General features: G+C 39.9%; 1 protein-coding gene across 1 annotated transcript in view; it reads left to right on the top strand.

Moving 5' to 3' along the window:
* adamts3 (ADAM metallopeptidase with thrombospondin type 1 motif, 3) overlaps window positions 1–24,895 on the top strand; it is a 325,580-nt gene that overhangs the window by 288,946 nt on the left and 11,739 nt on the right. Inside the window, exons 20-23 of the mRNA XM_088336583.1 lie at window positions 4,094–4,250; window positions 4,337–4,469; window positions 9,970–10,177; window positions 16,548–16,665. Coding sequence (XP_088192709.1) covers window positions 4,094–4,250; window positions 4,337–4,469; window positions 9,970–10,177; window positions 16,548–16,665 — 616 coding nt within the window. The remainder of the gene's footprint in view (window positions 1–4,093; window positions 4,251–4,336; window positions 4,470–9,969; window positions 10,178–16,547; window positions 16,666–24,895) is intronic.

The following is a 24,895-nucleotide window of genomic DNA, read 5'->3' as shown; positions in this document are numbered from 1 at the left end:
TACAGGGGGCCGGATGAGTAGAATAAAGAGAGAAAGGGGGAGAGAGAGACAAATAGACAGGGAGAAGGGAATAGAAATAGAGAGAGAGAGGCAGAGAAAGTAAAAAGAAAGGGAGAATGTAAAAGAGAAACAAAGAGAGCAAATGAGGGAGAGAAATAGAGGGATGAGGAAAAAAGGGATGAGGAGAGACAATGAGAAAGGGAAAGAAAGAAAGAAAGAAAGACAGAAAAAAGAAAGAAACAAACAAACTAACAAAGAAAGAAAGAAAGAAAGAAAGAAAGAAAGAAAGAAAGAATCAAACAAACAAACAAACAAACTAACAAAGAAAGAAAGAAAGAAAGAAAGAAAGAAAGAAAGAAAGAAAGAAAGAAAGAAAGAAAGAAAGAAAGAAAGAAAGAAAGAAAGAAATTAAAAGACAAAGAAGGAACGATATCAAATATATCAAAGAGAAATAGAGAAATAGGGAGAAAGAAAGGGACAAAAAAGAGAGAGTGAGAGAAAAGGGAAAAAGGAGACAGGAAAGAGAGAGAAAATAAATGTATAGAGCAAAATAGACAGAGAAATAGAGAGAAAAAGAACTGAGAAAGATGGAGGGACAGAAAAAGGAAGATAACCAAAAACAAAGAAAAATTGAAAGAGAGAGTGGGATAGATAGAAAGGGAAAGAAAGGGAGAATGATAAAAAGGAAATTATGTTGGCCACAAGGACAAAAATAAACTCTTACGGGGGCCGGATAAGTAGAGTAAAGAGAGAAAGGGGGAGAGAGAGAGAAATAGACAGGGAGAAGGGATTAGAAATAGAGAGAGGCAGAGAAAGTAAAAAGAAAGGGAGAATGTAAAAAAGAAACAAAGAGAGCAAATGAGGGAGAGAAATAGAGGGATGAGGAAAAAAGGGATGAGGAGAGACAATGAGAAAGGGAAAGAAAGAAAGAAAGACAGACAGAAAGAAATAAAGAAACAAACGAACAAACAAACAAAGACAGAAATAAATAAATTAAAAGACAAAGAAGGAACGATATCAAATATATCAAAGAGAAATAGAGAAATACGGAGAAAGAAATGGACAAAAAAGAGAGAGTGAGAGAAAAGGGAAAAAGGAGAAAGGGAAAGAGAGAAACAAAGAGAGAGAAATAAATGTATAGAGCAAAATAGACAGAGAAATAGAGAGAAAAAGAAATGAAAAAGATGGAGGGACAGAAAAAGGAAGATAACCAAAAACAAAGAAAAATTGAAAGAGAGAGTGAGATATAGAGAAAGTGAAAGAAAGGGAGAATGATAAAAAGAAAGAAAGAAAGTAAGTGAGAGAGAGAAATAGAGAGATGGGGGAAAATGATGAGGAGAGACAAAGAGAAAGAAAGAAAGAAAGAAAGAAAGAAAGAAAGAAAGAAAAAGAGAAAGGAGGAGATAAAGGGAAAGGAAGAAAGAAAGAAAGGGACAAAAAAGAAAGAGTGAGACAAAAGGGAAAAGGGAGACAAATAGAGAGAAATAAATATATAGAGAAAAATAGACAGAGAAATAGAGAGAGAAAGAAAGGAGAAAGAAAAGAAAGATAACAAAAAAGAGAGAAAGAAAGAGTGAGATAGAGAGAAAGTGAAAGAAAAGGAGAATGATAAAAAGAAACAGAGAGCAAGTGAGAGAGAGAAATGGAGGGATGGGGAAAAATTATGCGGAGAGACAAAGAGGGAGAAAGGGAAAGAAAGAAAGAAAGAAAGAAAGAAAGAAAGAAAGATATCAAACATATCAAAGAGAAATAGAGAAATAGGGAGAAAGAAAGGGCCAAAAAAGAAAAAGTAAGAGAAAATGAAAAAGGAGAAAGGGAAAGAGAGACACAAAGAAATTGGTTTATATCATTTTTTTCATTTTTTAATTTGAACCTCTCAGTGCTTTAAAGGGATATCGTTTATTATTTAGCATATTCTAGTGCTAAAACAAACTGAATTCATTAAAACACAAACATCATCCCTCTCTGCCCGACGACGAGGCGACTTTTCAAATTATTTTGAGAACAAAAAAATCTCTAAAGCGTTAACAGTCTCTACCTATAGCTTCATTTTTCTTTCCCCACTGCTATCTCATTCGCTGGATACAGGAAGCAACACTAGGAATTGGGGGCTTCTTCAATCTGTGGACAAAGATCTGATCAAAACCACTTCTGCCATCTCACCATGATTTTTCATACTGAAATCAATCCCAGAGGCTTGATACTTACTAAGCTTTTTTCATAGTTTTTCTTTTATTTCATCAAAAAAATGTGTCATTTAGGGGCAATCCTTCTGAAGTTGAGTTTGCACGTTATGGCAATTCTGATCTCTTTTTTTGTTCTTACTGTTTGTTTCCATTCCCTTCCTCTGCGCGTTCTCTCTGGTCGCACAGTTTGCGGCTAATTGCTAATTAGTGCCTGACAATCAGTAATTGACAGTCACGCGTGGCCTCTTTAAAGTCCGGACCTCGGCTTTCTCTTCTGTTGGACTCAATTTGTACGGAATTGTCTTCTTATTACGTTTTCCGGATAGGTTGATACTACGCAATGTTTTTCAACCTGTGTGCCGGGGGCACATTAGTGTTCTGTGAGCCCTGCAAAAAATATGCTAATTCTATCTTTATAATATTTATCTTTATACTTAAAAAGCATGTGGAATTAGTTTGCTTTTATTCCAGTGGAAAGCAGAGTAAGTGTAATATTCATCCATATCAGTAGGTGGCAGCAGAGAACTTTTTTTTTTTAAATTACCAGTTCTTGGGGTTGTATCGGGAAATATATGAATTAACTTAAGGTTGCTTGGGAAAGCTGTTCAAATTACACATAAAAAAAAATAATAAAATGAAATGTGATGTATGTATGGCAAAAACGTACAGCTTGACAGGCAGTGTTCCCTCTAAGCTACGCGCATGCGCCATTGCACTGTTCGCACATTCTCAGCGCACAAGAAAATCGAGCCAGCGCACAAAAAATAAGGGCTCAAAATTACTAATTAAGAAGCGACTTAAGTCAAAGTTACAGTGCATGAAGGTAAAAATACACGGGTTCCCCTGACGTTGTGTCCTAAATGCGGTATGTTGAAGTCGAGTCGAAGTTGAGTAAAGTTAGTAGAGTATGTCGAGAACCGGCTTCTTCGGCTCGGCTCACTAATAATTAACCGGCTCTTTCGGGTCCTAAACGGCTCTTCAGGTTGTTTTTGTTTCTTTCATTCCAACATGACCAAATATTAAATAAAATTATGTACAGCATGACTTAAAAGAAGGGGGAATAGAACAAAAAAGAAAAAAATACCAAAATGAAAAAGTAGTGAAAAGCTGAGAAAAAAAGAAACAGAAGGAAGAGAAAAAAAGAAGGAAACATTTAGAAAAAAAGCCAGAAAAAAAGAAAAGAAAGAAATGTAGGAAAAAAGTAAATAGAGAACAAAAAAAAAGTAACAGCTCGGAAAAAATAAACAAAATTAGATTTTTTTAAAAGGAATTAAAAAAAAAAAACACGGAAAGAAGAAGAAAAAGTTTGTGTTGCATTCAAATCATTTCCAATTATACCCAGTCAATCTTGTTGCCAACATTGTACTTCCACTAAAAAATGTGATTAAATACAGTTCTGTATTTTACAACCGACTAAAAAAGCCCCCCAAAATGTTAATTTTTTGCGACAAAATATATCAGGAAATAAAAAGAAATGGATATCTTGTGTAAGAATTGTAAGAACAAACGACGATTGTAGGTCGTACAACCTTTGCAATAGTACATGAGTCAATTCATTCAAAAGAGAAAAATCATTTTGCATTGCCGGAAACTCAGCAAAATGTAACTTGATGTCAAGTTTTGGACATGTTTGATAATGGATTAGTTGCCACACTTGGGATTGCTGTTGCTCACTGTTGTTTCAAGCATTGCTCACCGACTTTGTGTCAACGCTCAGACCCGTGGAACATTGTTGACAGGTATACATTAGTAAGTAGAGGTACCACTTTTTATCAAAAAGTTCTTAGTGGGCTATCGCCTTCACAAGGTACTGTCTGTATTTTTCGCACAGGAGAGTAGCCCCATCACGTATTTCTAATCGTTCCGAAACACGAATCGAATACGCCCTTCATATTTGCGTCCGGCAGGTAATACCCAAGGACAACGAAACACGCTCCACTCTAACCTACAAGTACATCATCCACGAGGACTCGGTGCCCGTCAACAACAACAACGTGATCCAGGAGGACGCCTACGAGTGGGCCCTCAAGAGCTGGTCTCCTTGCTCCAAACCCTGCGCCGGAGGTAAAGAAAGAGTCGACGGGCGCCGTTCATTTGCACTCGAATAATGAGCTTCTCTAACGCTCCCGTTTGCTTTTTCAACCCGTCAGGTTACCAGTACACCAAATACGGTTGTCGGAAGAAAGGCGACACCAAGATGCTCCACAGGGGTTACTGCGAAGTCAACAAGAAGCCCAAACCCATCCGACGCATGTGCAATTTGCACGAGTGCACGCAACCGCAGTAATTGCTCACACGTGGACGTGAACATGATGAGAAAATTACTTGGGATATATATCTAGCTCAGGGGTCTCCAACGTGGTGCCCGCTAGCAGGGTTGGGTAGGGTTACTTTAACTTGATTACTTTCAATTACTTACCGTATTTTCCGCACTATAAGGCGCACCTAAAAGCCTTTATTTTTTTCAAAAGTTGACCATGCGCCTTATAATACAGTGCGCCTTATATATGGATCAATATTAAGTCGCAAAGTTTTGCAACTAAGGCAAGCAGCCGCAGACTCGATTTTCCCCCGAAGGCGAAGTCATCCGCGGTGTATGCTGGGATTTATGTACCGGCGTTTCGTTTCCTAACCAATGTGTCAATCATCATTTGAATCAGTCACTATTGGCTAAAGTTATTCGGAGGTAAAGGGGGCGGATCCTTTTTATCATTTACAGGCTCGCATAGGCTAAAAGGGCGAAACAAAGCCTGCGATTGGCCGAAAAAGATGAATGTGAATCACACGTTGGGTTGCACTACGGCACAGAGAAAACATTTTTTACTTTTCTGTATTTGTAAATATTTGACTCTCCTGGATTGACTACACTCACGGTTGTAAGGAGACCATGGTTACGTATCATTATTGAACGTGATGGCTGCAAGAGAACTTAGGTGAGCTATGCGGCTTTATATTTTCCCGGTATCCCTTTTTAGAATGATCTTGATGTTTCTGTGATGAGTCTATTTTGAAACTAAATTCAATTCAAAGTGTTTATTGTCATATGCACAGTAAAGAACCCCGTTTCCCTGCACAATAAAAATCTTACAGTTGCCAGCAAAAAATAAAATGGAAACTAAGAAATGTTTGGCATTTCTTGAATCCCAAGACTTTAACCTTCCGAATGATGGAACGATGCATTTGAGTGACATCGTACGGACACCGCATCCGCACGTGTTCTCGACACGTATTTGCGTCTTTGCAAGCTTTGGGAATATTAAGGGGGTAATAAGTTGGACTGAACTATCTGACTGTTTTGTCCACGTTCCCATCGTAGCGCCTTATAATCCGGTGCGCCTTATGTATGGAAAATATAGGACCAAAAACTATTTTTTGGGGGTGCGCCCTATAACCCGGTGCGCCTTATAATGCGGAAAATACGGTACTCCAATACCAAATATGCTAATAAAAGACAAAAGAAACTAAATATGAATACAATTATGACTCACAACACGTGATAAGCTTTCTCTCCTGGCTTTGATCTCTGGCAAAACTAACATAAAATGCGACAGAAACAAAATGAAAATAAATCCAAACAGCGTGCCAACGTTATTTTTGCCGTTCTATGTACTCCGTTACTCCCCAAGCCTGCACAAAATGTAGTCATTTTATTTACATTTAGTTTCTTTTGTCTTTTATTAGCATATTTGGTATTGGAGTAATCCAAAAGTAATTGAAAGTAATCAAGTTAAAGTAACCCTACCCAACCCTGCCCGCTAGCTAATGACAGTGGAGGTGCCTGCAGACCTGTTCTGAAAATAGCTCTCCGGGTCTTTTTTTCTTTTTCTTATTTTCTCGTAAAATTATTTTTTTATTCATTTACTGAGTCCATAGAACCCTATTTTGGATCATTACCTGGTAATAACATGATAATAACATAGTAATAACATGATAAGTTGATACAAATAAATTCAGATTTATATGCTTCATAGACAATATATCTAATCAATTATTGATAATTATTTTTAAGCAGTTACTTAAAAGAATAGAATAGTAATCTATTCAACAAATCATTTTATTCATCTTTTATTTTTCTATTTTACAGGAAATACAACAAATGTAATTCTAGTTTATGGGTTTTCTAAAGCTAATGAGAAAAAAGTGTGCAGGTTTTTTTAGCTAGCTATCTGATTACCTTTTTAGCTTTGTAGCTAGCTATATTCTGACCTTTTTAGCTATTTATCAAGCTAGTTGTCAAGGTAAATTTAGCCTTTTTTCAAGCTAGCCATCATGTTTTTAGCTTTCTATTTGGCTCTTCTTTTTTACCAGTTTACCTTTCTAGCTAACTACCAAGCTACCTTTTTAGCTCTTTAGAAAGCCATCTAGCTAGCTACATTTAAAGTTTTTTTGCATGCTATCTAGCTGACATTTTATCTGTATTGCTAGTTCTCAAGTAAATTGTAGGCCTTGTTTCAAGCTAGCTATCTTTCTATTTGGCTTTTTTGTTGGCCATTTACTCTAGTTTTTACGGGTTTACTTATCCAGCTAACGATCAAGTTACTTTTTTAGATATTTAGCAAACCATCTAGCTAGCTACATTTTACATTTTTTTGCATGCTATCTAGGTGACATTTTATCTGTTTTGCTAGTTATCAAGCACATTTTGGCCTTTTTTAAGCTAGTTATCTCATTTTTAGCTTTCTATTTGGCTATTTCATTGGCCTTTTACTCTAGCTTTTTACGGGTTTACCTTTCTAGCTAACTATCAAGCTTCCTTTTAGCTATTTAGCAAGCCATTTAGTTAGCTGAATTTTAAATTTTATGCAAACTATATAGCTAAATTTGTGTCCTTTTTGCTAGTAATCCAGCTAAATTTTGGCCTTCTTTCTTGCCAGCCAACCCGTTTTTAGCTTTCTGTTAGGCTGTTTAGTTGGCCTTTTGCTCTTTCAGCTAGCTATCTAGCGTCCTTTTAGTTTTTTTACCAGTTTACCTTTCTAGCTATCAAGCTACATTTTTAGCTATTTGCGAGCTATCTAGCTAGCTAAATTGTACATTTTTTGCGAGTGATCTCGCTAATGTTTTATGTTTTTGCTAGTTATCAAGCTAAATTTTGTGCTTTTTCCTCATTATTAGCTTTGTATGTGGTGTTTTAGTTGGACTTTTACTCTTTTAGCTAGCTACGTAGCTCCCTTTTAGTTTTTTACCGGTTTACCTTTCTAGCCAACGATCAAGCTAGCTTTTTAGCTGTTTATCAAGCCATGTAGCTAAGTTGCTTATTTAGAAATTCATATCACACTGGGTGCCCTTTGCGCTAATTAGTAACAAAAAATAGCTCTCAGCTTGAAAAAGGTTGGAGACCCCTGATGTAGATAGATAGATAGATAGATAGATAGATAGATAGATAGATAGATAGATAGATAGATAGATAGATAGATAGATAGATAGATAGATAGATAGATAGATAGATAGATAGATAGATAGATAGATAGATAGATAGATAGATAGATAGATAGATAGATAGATAGATACATGGATACAGGCTTGGGGAGTAACAGAATACAAAAAAATGTAAATGTATTCCGACGTTATCAAATTACAGGTATATTTTGTAAAGATAAGGATTACTCTGCAGGACTACAATTTCATTTAAAAGCTTTTTTATGATGCACACTACAGGGGACAATGGTTCGAACTCTTTTTATTCTTATTCTTTTATTCCACACTCAGGACCCCCCACCCCACCCTACTTTCGGAGCTGTCCATGGTGCCTGATTACAAAACTGATTATAAGACAAAAACGTTGCAAGATTAACAGAAAAGTGTCGTGTGATTAAAGTGCAACTGACGAGCTTAATCAACAAACATGTATGAACAAATGAAATAACATGAAATGAAATGATGAATGTGATTTAATGCCTAGGGAGCATGCGCCCTCTTCCACAGCATCCTTTCAAACATCCGTTCATTCACTCCACGCACTCTTTCGCGTGTCTTACATTTACATATACATAATGCACTCAGAGATGATTGTGTTTATCATATTTTCAATTACCGGCAAGTCCCAGAGTGTGTTGGAAATTTCCAATGTGAAAACAATTTTGGGTGTCTGCCGTGAGAAATAGAACCTTTTATTTTTGCTCAGTACTCGTGGTTAAAATGTGAGCATTTTTTGTTGGATTTCAAGGCACTACCTTGGGTATTGTAGTTCTTATGTTATGTAGCGAATATGGGCGGTAAATAAACTATTTTAACAAACAATTTATTGACCAATTGGATCAAAGAGCCGAGTTTATTCTTTCAAAACATTTATACATGAAACGAGCAAGATTATCTTATCTAGACCATGGTAAATTGGTTTACATGTTTCAAGCATTTTTCTTTCATTAGTGTTGGAAATGAAATCATTCGCCATCTGCTGGATGAGGCATTCTTGTTTAAAAAAAAATTGAGTATACTTAAAATGAACAGCATTTTCTGACTGTGGGGTGTCATATATATATATAAATATATACAGAGGTCAAGAAAAAAGAGATTCAGAGGAAGAGAGCTAGAAAGTCAGAGAGAGAAAGAGGTTCAGAGAAGGAGAGTCAGATAAAAAGAGTCAGAGATAGAGAGTGAATCAGAGAGAGAGTCAGGAAAAGAGAGTCAGATAGAGGGTCACATAAACTGGGTCAGAGAAAGAGAGTCAGAAAGTCATTGTCAGAGAGTCAGAGATTCAGGATCATATAGAGAATTAGATTGAGAGGTGGGGAAAGAGCGTCAGAGATAAAGAGTCAGAGAATCAAAGAAAGAGAGTCAATAGGTGAGAGTCAGTGAGTCGGGGTCAGAAATCCATAGTCAAAAGAGAGTCATATAGAAATTCCTCTAAAGAACCAGATAGCGAGTCATATAGAGAGTCATATAGCGAATCAGAGAAATAGTCAGAGATATAGAGTCAGAGTATCAAAGAAAATGAGTCAAATAGAGAGTCATATAGAAAGTCGGAAAAAGAGAGTCAGAGGTAAAGAGCCAGAGAATCAAATAAAGAGAGTTAGTAAAGGGAGAGTCAGAGTCAGAAAGCCATAGTCAAAAAAAGAGTCACATAGAGATTTCTATAGAGAATCAGATAGTGAGTCATATAGAGAAATAGTCAGAGATAGAGAGTCAGAGAATCAAAGAAAAGGAGTCTTGGGAGAGTCATGTAGAGAGTTGGATTAAGAGAGCCAGAGATGAAGACTCAGAGAATTAAAGAAACAGATTCCGAGAGTCAGAGAGTCAGAAAGTGAACGAGGGACAAAACTAAATAGAAAGAAAAAGAGGAAGCGAAATGGAGCTACTAAACATTAAGAGAGAGGAAGGCCGTCAGAGAGAGAAGAAAATAATATGATTGTACCCAAAAAATGTTTTACTTATTTTTCTTTTTTTTAACGAATATAATCAAATAAGAAGTACACTTAAGATAAAAAAAACATTTGCGTAAGATTTGGTCTCCATTTTTTAATTGCTACAGAAACATCTGCTTTAAGCTCCAGTGTGTAATAATTGACCACTAGATGGCACTGAATTGTCTGATGCGAACGAAAACCAGTGCCACGAAATTGCCAGACAAAATGGCGGCGACTTCTAGTTAGGGATTCCATTGTGTATAAGAAATAACAATTTCTCGACCTGTAGCCTTTTATAAAAATTAACATTGGTTTGATAGTTCTGGTATTTTTGCCTAGTTTTTTTTCGCTGAATTAAAGTTTTTTTGTACTACTAGGAAATACGAAATATTATACACTGTCCCTTTAAGCTGACTTTGGTTCCTTTTGTTTTTCCGTAGGTGGATTTTGGACGAGTGGGAGCACTGCACACGCACGTGCGGCAGTTTCGGCTTCCAAGTGCGTTCGGTGCGCTGCGTGCAGTTTCTGCACGACGCCGCCAACCGCTCGGTGCATAGCAAGTACTGCAGCGCCGAGCGGCCCGAAACCCGAAGGCCCTGCAACCGGGTCGCCTGCCCCTCGAACTGGAGGACCGGAGCCTGGTCCGAGGTCAGAAAAACAAACAATTAATTGATACGTGAACTGGGATCAGGGAAGCTTATTTACAAGGGCAGGGCACCCGTATGATGCGGCAGGGGTAAACCAGTGAAAGCTGTCGGGCCCTGCTGTTGAACAGAAGAGTGTGTTGTGTCACCCTGACCCGGGTGACATGGCCGCTTTCTGGTGTCCCGTTTCATCTGGAGGGACGAAAACATTACCAACTTAGGTGCCGAGGTGCCCAACTTGTTTGGGTTATGGGCATTTGGGTTGGTCGTGGTCCAAAAATGTTTGTGGGTGTTTTTTTTTCTTCTACTTTTTGTATGTGTTTGTCTTGCTGTCGGTCACCCCTCTCAAGGGATATGACTAGGGTAGGTAGGTAGATAGGTAAGTAGGTAGGTAGATAGATAGATAGATAGATAGATAGATAGACAGACAGACAGACAGACAGACAGACAGACAGACAGACGGATAGAAATTCTTTGGTAACTAATCAATTGTGTCGCAAGATTACTCTGTCACGTTTTAAAGGTGATGGAGGACCCATGTGGGGGAAGCAGGAACTGGAGGCAGGGGTGCTTAAAAAAGTAGGACCAGATCAAGTGGGCTCAAAGCAACTAACAAAACGTCCAAACAGGAAACCAGAAAGAAAAACAAAAGCCATACCTGAAACTGTAAAAATGCAAGGAGGAAAGTAACAAAGAAACCAGAAACAAATATCAAACATGACATGGTAATAGACAGCCAGATGCATTTGGCATGGAAATATCAATGACCTGACAATCAGAGACCTATCCCGTAAGTCAATATAAATGCTTGGTAAGATTAGGGACACGTGTGTTGAGCTTTGATTCTCATGTGTCCAGTTCCAAACCTGGTTGCCGCCCTCTGGTGGTTGGGTAGCGCACCAGATTGTGACATTACCTACCCCTCAAAGGCAAGATTTTAGAAGAACCAAAAAGAAAAGAAAAGAAAAAAGACGTAGCCTGCATCAAACAGACCTTCACCGGAAAAGGCAATGAAGGACCTTGTCGGTACCCACTGAAACAGTTCCAGAAGCGGCTGAGGACTTCTCTCCTTGCCGCCGGGAACGGGACCTTCTTGCCAATGTGACTTGGGCTATCGAGGGTCTTGGTCCTGACCCGCTGAAGCAGGAACCAGAAGCGACTGGGTGCTTTTGACCTTGCAGCCAAGACAGCAACGTTATCGCCTCTGGAACAGTGACCAGAAGCGACAGAGGGACCTTCTCCTCGTTGCCAGGACAGGAAACAGAGGGAGCTGAGAGACCTCCTCGTTGCCGGGAAAGGAAAGGGTGTGGCAGACAGTCCTTTGATGCTAAAAAAGGGACCGAGGAGATGGACGCTTCCTGCTAGTGGTCATCTCACTCTGTCACGTTTTGAAGGTGATGGACCTAAGTGGGGGAAGCAGGAACTGAAGGCCGGGGTGCTCAAAACAACGACGGTATCTATGACGAAAATATGATCAACGTTCCTAACAAACAAGTGGGCCCAAAGCAACTAACATAATGCACAAACTGTCATGATTACCGATATGCATCATCTGTGCCGGCTCCTCAGACTCTGATTGGCTCTCTGTCCCTATTTAAACCCACTCCTATCTGTCCCCTTTTGTCAGTCCGTCTGCGAACCTCAGTTATCACTAGGCAAGCCTTTTTTGACCCTAACTTCCACCTGTTTTTGACTCATGTCTGTCCCCCGGTTTCGACCCGTTTTTGATCTTCACCACGTCTAATCTCCTGTCCCGGCTTTCGACCTCTTTTGTCCCCGACCACGTCTACCCTGCTTTCCTTGCTTACAACTCGCTTCCGACCCGACCACGTTTTTGCTCTCCCGCTGACCCATTTTTCTGTTCCCTACACAACACGGATGATCCACTTCCGCGTTCAGAGCGACCTGCTTCCCGCGTCCAGCAATCACCGGATCGTGGGCGCAACCCTTTCTCTTTCTTCCAATAAAACTTGTGAGAAATGCAACGCAAGTGGGTCCTGATTCCGCTCTGGTCTTGACACAAACAGGAAACCAGAAAAAAAACGAAACCTGGAACTGGAAAAATGCAAGGAATAAAGTAACAAAAAGCCAGAAACCAGAATACAAAAATCGAACATGACATGGTAATAGACGGCAGGATGAAATTGACATGGAAATGGCAATGACCCTACAATCAGACTTCCACCCCAAAAGTCAATTTTAATGCTTGGTAGAATTAGGGACAGGGGTGTACTGAATGGATTCAGGGGTGTCCAGTTCCAGACCTGGTTGGGCGCCCTCTGGGGGAAGGTAGCGCTCCAGATCGAGACATTACTTCCCCCTTAAGGGCCGAATAACAGTCGGATCCAAGACAAAAACAAAGAGACCAAGGCTGCATCAAACAAAGAACAATGATGGTAGATAGTTTAAAAAAGTCAGCAAGAGAGAAACCCTCCTGTTCCTGCGTCCTCACAAATAGAATATGAATATATGGGTTTGCTTTTGGCTCGGTCCCTCAAATCATATCATTTTTTCGGGTTCAGGCTGTAATACTCACGGGTCAGGCTGGAATTTTTTGGGGCCGATCTTACCTCTATCACAACGACTCAAAAAAAACTAAAAAATAAATCAATAAAATGGCTGAGATCATGACTCAGATGCGACGTTGCGAGAAATAATTTCTACTGGCTTTGTGGAAATGATTTGAATCTTCTCATCATCACTCACGTCCGCATGGGACATTCGTCTCAATTACAGAACGAATCTTTTTAATATTTGTCAAACTAATGGCGGCTGGGAACGAGCAAGGAAATCTTTGGCCAATTTGGCGGCAGAATTTTGCCTCCCGGGCGAGGTTTTCCTGCCAACAACTTGTAAGCTTAAAAGCTCCACATTAGGAAAAATGAGAGGAAGCCTGTCACTCTCCCAAAAGACTTCATCATGATAAAGAGGATGAATGAGGCAAACATGTTGAAAATACTGTCATCTCTCACTACTTTGCACTTCACGGCTGCAGCGCACCGCAGGTTGACAAATATTACGAGATCCTTTATCCCTTTTGCCATTCTGAACCACACTCCTGCTACCACGATCCATTATCCCTGATTGGATATTGCTGTGAGCGAGTGCACCTCTGTTGGGCCTGGAGGTTCTTTTTTGCCATTCTGAACCACACTCCTGCTACCGCGATCCATTATCCCTGATTGCATATTGCTGTGAGCAAGTGCACTTTTGTTGGGCCTGGAGGTTCTTTTTTGCCATTCTGCACCACACTCCTGCTACCACAATCCATTATCCCTGATTGGATATTGCTGTGAGCGAGTGCACCTCTGTTGGGCCTGGAGGTTCTTTTTTGCCATTCTGCACCACACTCCTGCTACCACAATCCATTATCCCTGATTGGATATTGCTGTGAGCGAGTGCACCTCTGTTGGGCCTGGAGGTTCTTTTTTGCCATTCTGAACCACACTCCTGCTACCACGATCCATTATCCCTGATTGCATATTGCTGTGAGCAAGTGCACTTTTGTTGGGCCTGGAGGTTCTTTTTTGCCATTCTGCACCACACTCTTGCTACCACAATCCATTATCCCTGATTGGATATTGCTGTGAGCGAGTGCACCTCTGTTGGGCCTGGAGGTTCTTTTTTCCATTCTGAACCACACTCCTGCTACCGCAATCCATTATCCCTGATTGCATATTGCTGTGAGCGAGTGCACCTTTGTTGGGCTTTGAGGTCCTTTTTTGCCATTCTGAACCACACTCCTGCTACCACGATCCATTATCCCTGATTGCATATTGCTGTGAGCAAGTGCACTTTTGTTGGGCCTGGTGGTTCTTTTTTGCCATTCTGAACCAAACTCCTACTGCCGCAATCCATTATCCCTGACCGCATATTTCTGTGAGCGAGTGAACTCTTGTTGGGCCTGGAGGTCCTTTTTTGCCATTCTGAACCAAACTCCTGCTGCCGCAATCCATTATCCCTGATTGGATATTGCTGTGAGCGAGTGCACCTCTGTTGGGCCTGGAGGTTCTTTTTTGCCATTCTGAACCACACTCCTGCTACCGCAATCCATTATCCCTGATTGCATATTGCTGTGAGCGAGTGCACCTTTGTTGGGCTTTGAGGTCCTTTTTTGCCATTCTGAACCAAACTCCTGCTGCCGCAATCCATTATCCCTGACCGCATATTTCTGTGAGCGAGTGAACTCTTGTTGGGCCTGGAGGTCCTTTTTTGCCATTCTGAACCAAACTCCTGCTGCCGCAATCCATTATCCCTGACCGCATATTTCTGTGAGCGAGTGAACTCTTGTTGGGCCTGGAGGTCCTTTTTTGCCATTCTGAACCACACTCCTGCTGCCGCAATCCATTGTCCCTGACCGCATATTGCTGTGAGCAAGTGCACTTTTGTTGGGCCTGGTGGTTCTTTTTTGCCATTCTGAACCAAACTCCTACTGCCGCAATCCATTATCCCTGACCGCATATTTCTGTGAGCGAGTGAACTCTTGTTGGGCCTGGGGGTCCTTTTTTGCCATTCTGCACCACACTCCTGCTACCACAATCCATTATTCCTGATTTGATATTGCTGTGAGCGAGTGCACCTTTGTTGGGCCTGGAGGTTCTTTTTTGCCATTCCGAACTGCGCTCCCGCTACCTCAATCCATTATCCCTTATCGCATATTTCTGTGAGCGAGTAAACTCTTGTTGGGCCTGGGGGTCTTTTTTTGCCATTCTGAACCACACTCCTGCTACCGCAATCCATTATCCCTGATTGGATATTCCTGTGAGCGAGTGCACCTTTTTTGGGTCTGGAGGTTCTTTTCTGCCATTCCAAACTGCGCTCCCGCTACCTCAATCCATTATCCCTGATGGCATATTTCTGTGAGCGAGTGATAAATACACTGTTTTGGCTACTATCCGTTATCCCTAGTGGACTTGCTGAGATTGCGGGCGGAGAGAGCAAATTTGCTGTTCCGCCTAAAATGAAAAGGATCCTTATAGCCGTCATCCATTATCCTCAAACAGATACTCCCGCGAGCAGGGACTGCCAGAGTGCACTTTGTTGCGCCATTCTCGCCTAAAACTAACTGCACTAATGTGGCAGCAATCCATTATCTGCAATGTCATATTGCTGCCAGTAGGAACTGGTAGAAGACACATTTGTCAACAGGTTTGGCTTTCTGGCCCGCTTAAAATGAAATGCAATCCATTATCCCCTGGTTGACTATTGCTGAGAGCAGAGGCTAGGATAGCACATTTCTGTTTCCTTCGCAGTTATTTTTCTGTTTGCGACCGCAATCAATTATCTCCCTATCAGATATTTCTGTCAGTGTGGTCAAAGTTCACTTTTGTCGGTCCTGGCAGCTCTTTTTTTGCGGTTACTGTATTTCCTAATATTAACTGCCCTCATTCGGCAGCTGTCCATTATCCACAATATCATTTTGTTGCTAACAGGAACCGGTAAAAGACACTTTTATCTGGAAGTTTGCTGAGAGCAGGGCCTGGTTTAGCTTCTGTAGCATGCCACTGTGGCCCCCTTTAATGAACTGCACTGTTTTGGCCATGATTCATTATCCCTGGGTTGACTATTGCAGAAAAAGTGGGGGTTTCCAGCGCTTTTTCTTTCAGTTCAGGCTGCTGAAGCGTACCATTGTAGTCGCCCCAAAATGAATTAAACTGTTTTGGCCAAAGGCAGCATGGAAGCTGAGTGGTTAGCGCTGCACAGTATTGAGGTCATGGGTTCAAATCTAGCCACTAGCCTTCATGTGCAGAGTTTGCATGTTCTCCCGGTGCCTGTGTGGGTTTCCTCTGCGCACTCTGGTTTCCTCCCACATTCCACAAACATGCATGTCAGGTTAATTGGCCGGTCCAAATTGTCCCTAAGTGTGAATGAGCGAGTGAGTTGTCCGTCTCTGTGTGCCCTGCGACTGGCTGGCAACCAGTTCAAGGTGTTCCCTGCCCACTGTCCAAAGACAGCTGGGATGGATAAGTGGTGCAGATAATGTATGGATGGGTGTTTCAGTCAGGATCCCTTATCCCCGGTCGACTATTGCCGAAAGCAGGAGCCAAGAGACAAATGCATTTGTTTTGAGTTCTTTTTGTCTAGAACGAACCCCACCCGTGAGGCCGCGATCCATTATTCTCAGTCAAGAATGGCTGAGAGCGGGGGCTAGCCAAGGGCATGTTGAAAGTGTGTGTGGGGCTACGTTGCAGATTTTCACTTATCCCCATTAACAGGGAGAAAAGTGGGATTGCGGAATTCAAAGTCCTCATCTAGGCCTTGTTTCTGATATATATTTTTTTTCTAGCAAGACCTGACATTCCTTTTATTTTGACTTCCCTTTGTACAGCTTGCACGCAATCTGATCTTCACGAATGTTTGTTTTCTTCCCGCAGTGCTCGGCCACCTGCGGCGAGGGCACGGAAAGGCGACTCGTCTCCTGCAGGATCGGAGATCATTGCGGCGGAGACAAGCCGGAAAACGTGCGGGTGTGTCGGGCTGGACCGTGCCACGGTGAGAATACGTTAATAAACAAATGTGGCCGGAATTTATTTTAGCCGATATCTGGAAAATACAATTGAAATACTCCTCCGGAATACAAAGCAATTGCAAACTGCAGATGGTAGAATGGTGGAACAAAAATTGCTCATTTTAACTCATTTACTGCCATTGACTAATCGTCTGAAGAGTTTATTGCCTATTCGTGGCCATTGGCGGACGAATAGGTCAATGGCAATGAACCAGAGGTGGGTAGAGTAGCCAAAAAATTACTCAAGTAAAAGTACTGTTACCTTCTGATTGGTTAAACAAGGTACAGCCTGGCGGAGTTCTTCGTCTAAATAATTGCGCCTTAGCGGAGACAGACAGACGCATACTTACGTGGAGGGGATTTAAGTAACGACTTCAATGTTGCCTAATGTAGCAGAGTAAGAGTACTGTTTTTTCTTCACCAAATTACATATGTCAAAGGAAAATTACAGCGATCTAAAAATACTCATGGAAGTACAAAATTTCCCAAAACTGAAGTAAATGTAACGAAGTAAATGTACAGTGAACGCACTGCAAAACCAAAAATCTCACCCCATTGGCAGAAAGTAACATTTAAGTATATTTTACATGTATTTATTTTGTATTCTAAGAGATTTTATCTTATTTTTCTTGGAAAGTAATACTGTGTGTACTTAAAATAAGCACATTTTATCTTATCTTCAGTTTTAATGTTTTGTCTTTCTAATGTGGATCCGAACATTTTCTTAAAATTAGCAAAATGATCTACTGATATAGTTGCTCCTTTTATTGGAGAAAAATATCCTAAAACAAGAAAGATTTAACCTAAACTGAATAATATATATATATATATATATGTATATATATATATATATATATAGAGAGAGAGAGAGAGAGAGAAAGAGAGAGAGAGAGATAGAGAGAGAGCTATCTCATTTTTAGCTTTCTATTTGACTATTTGGTGGGCTTTTTACTCTTTTAGCTAATTTTCTCGCTCCCTTTCAGTGTTTTTATCCGTTTACTTTTCTAGCGAACGATTAAGCTACCCTTTTCGCTATTCAGCAAGCCATGTAGCTAGCTATCTCATATTTAGTTTTCTAGTTGGCCATATTCTATTCTATTCTATTCTATTCTATAGTTGGCCTTTTACCCTTTGAGCTAGCTATCTAACTCCCTTTCAGTGTTTTTATCAGTTTACTTTTCTAGCTAACGATTAAGCTACCCTTTTAGCTATTTAGCAAGCCATCTAGCTATCTATCTCATATTTAGCTTTCTAGTTGGCTATATAGTTGGCCTTTTACTCTTTTAACTGGCTATCTAGCTCCCTTTCAGTGTTTTTATCCGTTTACCTTTCTAGCTAACTATTTGGCTACCTTTTTAGCTATTTAGCAAGCCATCTAGCTGGCTATCTCATATTTATCTTTCTAGATGGCTATATATTTGGCCTTTTACTCTTTTAGCTAGCTATCTCGCTCCCTTTCAGTGTTTTTATCAGTTTACCTTTCTAGCTAACTATTAAGCTACACTTTTAGCTATTTAGCAAGCCATCCAGCTAGCTATCTCATATTTAGCTTTCTAGTTGGCTATATAATTTGCCTTTTACTCTTTTAGCTAGCTATCTAGCTCCCTTTCAGTGGTTTTATCCGTTTACTTTTCTAGCGAACGATTAAGCTACCCTTTTCGCTATTCAGCAAGCCATGTAGCTAGCTATCTCATATTTAGCTTTCTAGTTGGCCATATTCTATTCTATTCTATTCTATAGTTGGCCTTTTACCCTTTGAGCTAGCTATCTAGCTCCCTTTCAGTGTTTTTATCAGTTTACCTTTCTAGCTAACGATTAAGCTACCCTTTTAGCTATTTAGCAAGCCATCTAGCTATCTATCTCATATTTAGCTTTCTAGTTGGCTATATAGTTGGCCTTTTACTCTTTTAACTGGCTATCTAGCTCCCTTTCAGTGTTTTTATCCGTTTACCTTTCTAGCTAACTATTTGGCTACCTTTTTAGCTATTTAGCAAGCCATCTAGCTGGCTATCTCATATTTATCTTTCTAGATGGCTATATATTTGGCCTTTTACTCTTTTAGCTAGCTATCTCGCTCCCTTTCAGTGTTTTTATCAGTTTACCTTTCTAGCTAACTATTAAGCTACACTTTTAGCTATTTAGCAAGCCATCCAGCTAGCTATCTCATATTTAGCTTTCTAGTTGGCTATATAATTTGCCTTTTACTCTTTTAGCTAGCTATCTAGCTCCCTTTCAGTGGTTTTATCCGTTTACTTTTCTAGCGAACGATTAAGCTACCCTTTTCGCTATTCAGCAAGCCATGTAGCTAGCTATCTCATATTTAGCTTTCTAGTTGGCCATATTCTATTCTATTCTATTCTATAGTTGGCCTTTTACCCTTTGAGCTAGCTATCTAGCTCCCTTTCAGTGTTTTTATCAGTTTACTTTTCTAGCTAACGATTAAGCTACCCTTTTAGCTATTTAGCAAGCCATCTAGCTATCTATCTCATATTTAGCTTTCTAGTTGGCTATATAGTTGGCCTTTTACTCTTTTAACTGGCTATCTAGCTCCCTTTCAGTGTTTTTATCCGTTTACCTTTCTACTAACTATTTGGCTACCTTTTTAGCTATTTAGCAAGCCATCTAGCTGGCTATCTCATATTTATCTTTCTAGATGGCTATATATTTGGCCTTTTACTCTTTTAGCTAGCTATCTCGCTCCCTTTCAGTGTTTTTATCAGTTTACCTTTCTAGCTAACTATTAAGCTACACTTTTAGCTATTTAGCAAGCCATCCAGCTAGCTATCTCATATTTAGCTTTCTAGTTGGCTATATAATTTGCCTTTTACTCTTTTAGCTAGCTATCTAGCTCCCTTTCAGTGGTTTTATCCGTTTACTTTTCTAGCGAACGATTAAGCTACCCTTTTCGCTATTCAGCAAGCCATGTAGCTAGCTATCTCATATTTAGCTTTCTAGTTGGCCATATTCTATTCTATTCTATTCTATAGTTGGCCTTTTACCCTTTGAGCTAGCTATCTAGCTCCCTTTCAGTGTTTTTATCAGTTTACCTTTCTAGCTAACGATTAAGCTACCCTTTTAGCTATTTAGCAAGCCATCTAGCTATCTATCTCATATTTAGCTTTCTAGTTGGCTATATAGTTGGCCTTTTACTCTTTTAACTGGCTATCTAGCTCCCTTTCAGTGTTTTTATCCGTTTACCTTTCTAGCTAACTATTTAGCTACCTTTTTAGCTATTTAGCAAGCCATCTAGCTTGCTATCTCATATTTATCTCTCTAGATGGCTATATATTTGGCCTTTTACTCTTTTAGCTAGCTATCTCGCTCCCTTTCAGTGTTTTTATCAGTTTACCTTTCTAGCTAACTATTAAGCTACACTTTTAGCTATTTAGCAAGCCATCCAGCTAGCTATCTCATATTTAGCTTTCTAGTTGGCTATATAGTTGGCCTTTTACTCTTTTAACTGGCTATCTAGCTCCCTTTCAGTGTTTTTATCCGTTTACCTTTCTAGCTAACTATTTAGCTACCTTTTTAGCTATTTAGCAAGCCATCTAGCTTGCTATCTCATATTTATCTTTCTAGATGGCTATATATTTGGCCTTTTACTCTTTTAGCTAGCTATCTCGCTCCCTTTCAGTGTTTTTATCAGTTTACCTTTCTAGCTAACTATTAAGCTACACTTTTAGCTATTTAGCAAGCCATCCAGCTAGCTATCTCATATTTAGCTTTCTAGTTGGCTATATAATTTGCCTTTCACTCTTTTAGCTAGCTATCTAGCTCCCTTTCAGTGGTTTTATCCGTTTACTTTTCTAGCGAACGATTAAGCTACCCTTTTCGCTATTCAGCAAGCCATGTAGCTAGCTATCTCATATTTAGCTTTCTAGTTGGCCATATTCTATTCTATTCTATTCTATAGTTGGCCTTTTACCCTTTGAGCTAGCTATCTAGCTCCCTTTCAGTGTTTTTATCAGTTTACTTTTCTAGCTAACGATTAAGCTACCCTTTTAGCTATTTAGCAAGCCATCCAGCTAGCTATCTCATATTTAGCTTTCTAGTTGGCTATATAATTTGCCTTTTACTCTTTTAGCTAGCTATCTAGCTCCCTTTCAGTGGTTTTATCCGTTTACTTTTCTAGCGAACGATTAAGCTACCCTTTTCGCTATTCAGCAAGCCATGTAGCTAGCTATCTCATATTTAGCTTTCTAGTTGGCCATATTCTATTCTATTCTATTCTATAGTTGGCCTTTTACCCTTTGAGCTAGCTATCTAGCTCCCTTTCAGTGTTTTTATCAGTTTACTTTTCTAGCTAACGATTAAGCTACCCTTTTAGCTATTTAGCAAGCCATCTAGCTATCTATCTCATATTTAGCTTTCTAGTTGGCTATATAGTTGGCCTTTTACTCTTTTAACTGGCTATCTAGCTCCCTTTCAGTGTTTTTATCCGTTTACCTTTCTAGCTAACTATTTAGCTACCTTTTTAGCTATTTAGCAAGCCATCTAGCTTGCTATCTCATATTTATCTTTCTAGCTGGCTATATATTTGGCCTTTTACTCTTTTAGCTAGCTATCTCGCTCCCTTTCAGTGTTTTTATCAGTTTACCTTTCTAGCTAACTATTAAGCTACACTTTTAGCTATTTAGCAAGCCATCCAGCTAGCTATCTCATATTTAGCTTTCTAGTTGGCTATATAATTTGCCTTTTACTCTTTTAGCTAGCTATCTAGCTCCCTTTCAGGGGTTTTATCCGTTTACCTAGCCATCTATTAAGCTACCTTTTTAGCTATTTAGCAAGCCAGCTAGCTAGCTAGCTACCTCATATTTAGCTTTTTAGTGGCTATTTAGTTGGCCTTTTACTCTTTTAGTTAGCTATCAAGCTCCCTTTCAGTTTTTGTATAAGTTTACCTTTCTAGTCAACTATAAAGCTACCCTTTTAGCTATTTAGCAAGTCATCTAGCTGGCTATCTCATATTTAGCTTTCTAGTTGACTATTCGGTATGCCTTTTACTCTTTTAGCTAGGTATCCTGCTCCTTTTCAGTGTTTTTATCCGTTTACCTTTCTAGCTAACGATTAAGCTACCCTTTTAGCTATTTAGCAAGCCATCTAGCTAGCTAACTCATATTTAGCTTCCTATTTGGCTATTTAGTTGGCTTTTTACCCTTTCAGCTAGCTATCTAGCTCCCTTTCAGTGTTTTCATCAGTTTACCTTTCTAGCTAACTATTAAGCTACCTTTTTAGATATTTAGCAAGACAGCTAGCTAGCTATCTCATATTTAGCTTTCTAGTATGCTATTGAGTTGGCCTTTTACTCTTTTCGCTAGCTATCTAGTTCCCTTTCAGTGTTTTTATCCGTTTATTACATTTCTCTCTAACTACTAAGCACCTTTTTAGCTATTTATCAAGCCAGCTAGCTAGCTAACTCATATTTAGCTTTCTAATAATCTCTGTTTTGTGTTACACGCTCGGCATTCTGGGACACCCTGACAGTTTGAGCGCAGAATAATCGAGCTTTCATTTTACGCCCCGGTTACTCCACACGGCAACTGCCCGTCTTTCATCATGCATACCGCAGTTGTCATCAATGAACCCCGCCGGAAGCATCAAAGAGAATGTATTGAACATTTATGTTTACTTATATAAACAAAACACCGAATAAAGCAAAACACAAAAGCCAATAACCCAATCGTAATTATTTTTGTCATATCATAGACACTTGTATTTCCATCAAAGACAACAAAGTTTCGTTTAATTCATCAAAGCACAATCAAAGTATTAAATAAACCTGACGTAGGCATAAACATCACATACGGTTTAGTTCAGGGGTGTCAAACTCATTTTAACTTGGGGGCCACACGATAGAACAAACATACTCTTGGGGGCCGGACTAGTAGATTAAAGAGAAAGAAAAAGAGAGATAAAGAAATAAGAGAAAGAGGGAGGGAAAAGAAGAGAGGGGGGGGGACAAAGAAAGAGAGAGAGAGAGCGTGAGAAACAAAAGAGATGAAAAGAGAAGTTGTGAGAGAGGGGGAAAGAAAGGGAGCGGAAGAATGAAATCCAAAGAGAAATAGAAAGACAGAAGAAGAGAAAAGAGAAAAGAAAGCGCGAAGGGTAGGAAGGGAGAAAGAGAAAAGAGAGAAAAGGAAAAAAGGGAGTTGGAGCAAAAGAAGTTAAAAAGACACACAGAGAGAAAGAGACAAAGAGCAACAAAGGAAAAGAAAAAGAGAGACACAGAGAGTGAAAGAGACAGAGACAGTGAGTGGGAGAAAAGGGGTGGAAAAGAGAGAGAAAGAGAGAGATAGGGGGGGGGGAGAAAGGGAGAGGAAGAAAGAAATCCAGAGAGAAATAGAAAGACAGAAGGAGAGAAAAGAGAAAAGAAAGCGCGAAGGGTAGGAAGAGAGAAAGAGAAAAGAGAGAAAAGGAAAAAGGGAACTTGGAGCAAAATAAGTTAAAAAGACACAGAGAGAGAAACAGACAAAGAGCAACAAAGGAAAAGAAAAAGAGAGACACAGAGAGTGAAAGAGACAGAGACAGTGAGTGGGAGAAAAGGGGTGGAAAAGAGAGAGAGAGAGAGAGATAGGGGGGGGGAGAAAGGGAGAGGAAGAAAGAAATCCAGAGAGAAATAGAAAGACAGAAGGAGAGAAAAGAGAAAAGAAAGCGCGAAGGGTAGGAAGAGAGAAAGAGAAAAGAGAGAAAAGGAAAAAAGGAAGTTAGAGCAAAAGAAGTTAAAAAGACACACAGAGAGAAAGAGACAAAGAGCAACAAAGGAAAAGAAAAAGAGAGACACAGAGAGTGAAAGAGACAGAGACAGTGAGTGGGAGAAAAGGGGTGGAAAAGAGAGAGAGAGGGGGGGGGGGAAAGAAAGGGAGAGGAAGAAAGAAATCCAGAGAGAAATAGAAAGACAGAAGGAGAGAAAAGAGAAAAGAAAGCGCGAAGGGTAGGAAGAGAGAAAGAGAAAAGAGAGAAAAGGAAAAAAGGAACTTGGAGCAAAATAAGTTAAAAAGACACACAGAGAGAAAGAGACAAAGAGCAACAAAGGAAAAGAAAAAGAGAGACACAGAGAGTGAAAGAGACAGAGACAGTGAGTGGGAGAAAAGGGGTGGAAAAGAGAGAGAGAGAGGGGGGGGGGAAAGAAAGGGAGAGGAAGAAAGAAATCCAGAGAGAAATAGAAAGACAGAAGGAGAGAAAAGAGAAAAGAAAGCGCGAAGGGTAGGAAGAGAGAAAGAGAAAAGAGAGAAAAGGAAAAAAGGAACTTGGAGCAAAATAAGTTAAAAAGACACAGAGAGAGAAAGAGACAAAGAGCAACAAAGGAAAAGAAAAAGAGAGACACAGAGAGTGAACGAGACAGAGACAGCGAGTGGGAGAAAAGGGGTGGAAAAGAGAGAGAGAAGAGAGAGAGAGAGAGAGAGAGAGAGAGAGAGAGAGAGAGAGAGAGAGAGAGAGAGAGAGAGAGAGAGAGAGAGAGAGAGAGAGAGAGAGAGAGAGAGAGAGAGAGAGAGAGAGAGAGAGAGAGAGAGAGAGAAAGAAATACAAGTACAGTGTCTTTGTTCGAGGCACCTTTCTTTGGCAACATCAAGTTGACATATTTCAACCTGCAGCTTGTTTTTCTCTTGCGCTTCTCTGATTGTTGTCTCGCGGGCCGGATTCAATCCCTTAGCGGGCCTGATCTGGCCCGTGGGCCGCCTGTTTGACACCTGTGGTTTAGTTGGACATCGATGGGAATCTGAGTGCTCACTGGACTTCATTGTGAACATCAACGAGAGAATTAATATGTTGTCTTAAAACCGCCTTCAAAGGACCACAAAGACAATTTAATCTTTTGTAAACAAACAATTTATGAAATAATGGGCGTTTTTATAAATCAAATCAAAATGTATAAAAGGTCTGCATTTAGATAGCGCTTTTCAAGTCAAAGAACCCCCAAAGCGCTTTACAATGTGCTTCACACTTACCCATCCAAGGACACTTCGACATATAACAGGGAGGAGCCGGGAATCGAACCTGCGACCCCTTGATCCCAAGACGAGCGCTCTTCCTCTTGTATAGAACTTTTAAGCCACCAACATGCTACTCAAAGTGCTGCATAGAAAAACATTAAATAGAAACTAGGAAAATCACCACTACCTTCCCTACAAAAATTCCATATCAATTTGGCCTTGAAGAGTGGAATGTCTTTCTTGGAATGTCTTTATTTATAGCCATGCTAACCGTTTTTTTGCCCAA

The sequence above is a fragment of the Urocampus carinirostris genome, chromosome 5 (genome assembly GCF_059441175.1).
Source record: "Urocampus carinirostris isolate Australia breed hairy pipefish chromosome 5, RoL_Ucar_1.0, whole genome shotgun sequence".
Taxonomy (NCBI): Eukaryota; Metazoa; Chordata; class Actinopteri; order Syngnathiformes; family Syngnathidae; genus Urocampus; species Urocampus carinirostris.
The sequence above is the reverse complement of the archived record's forward strand: the minus strand, read 5'-3'. Positions and strand labels throughout refer to the sequence as shown.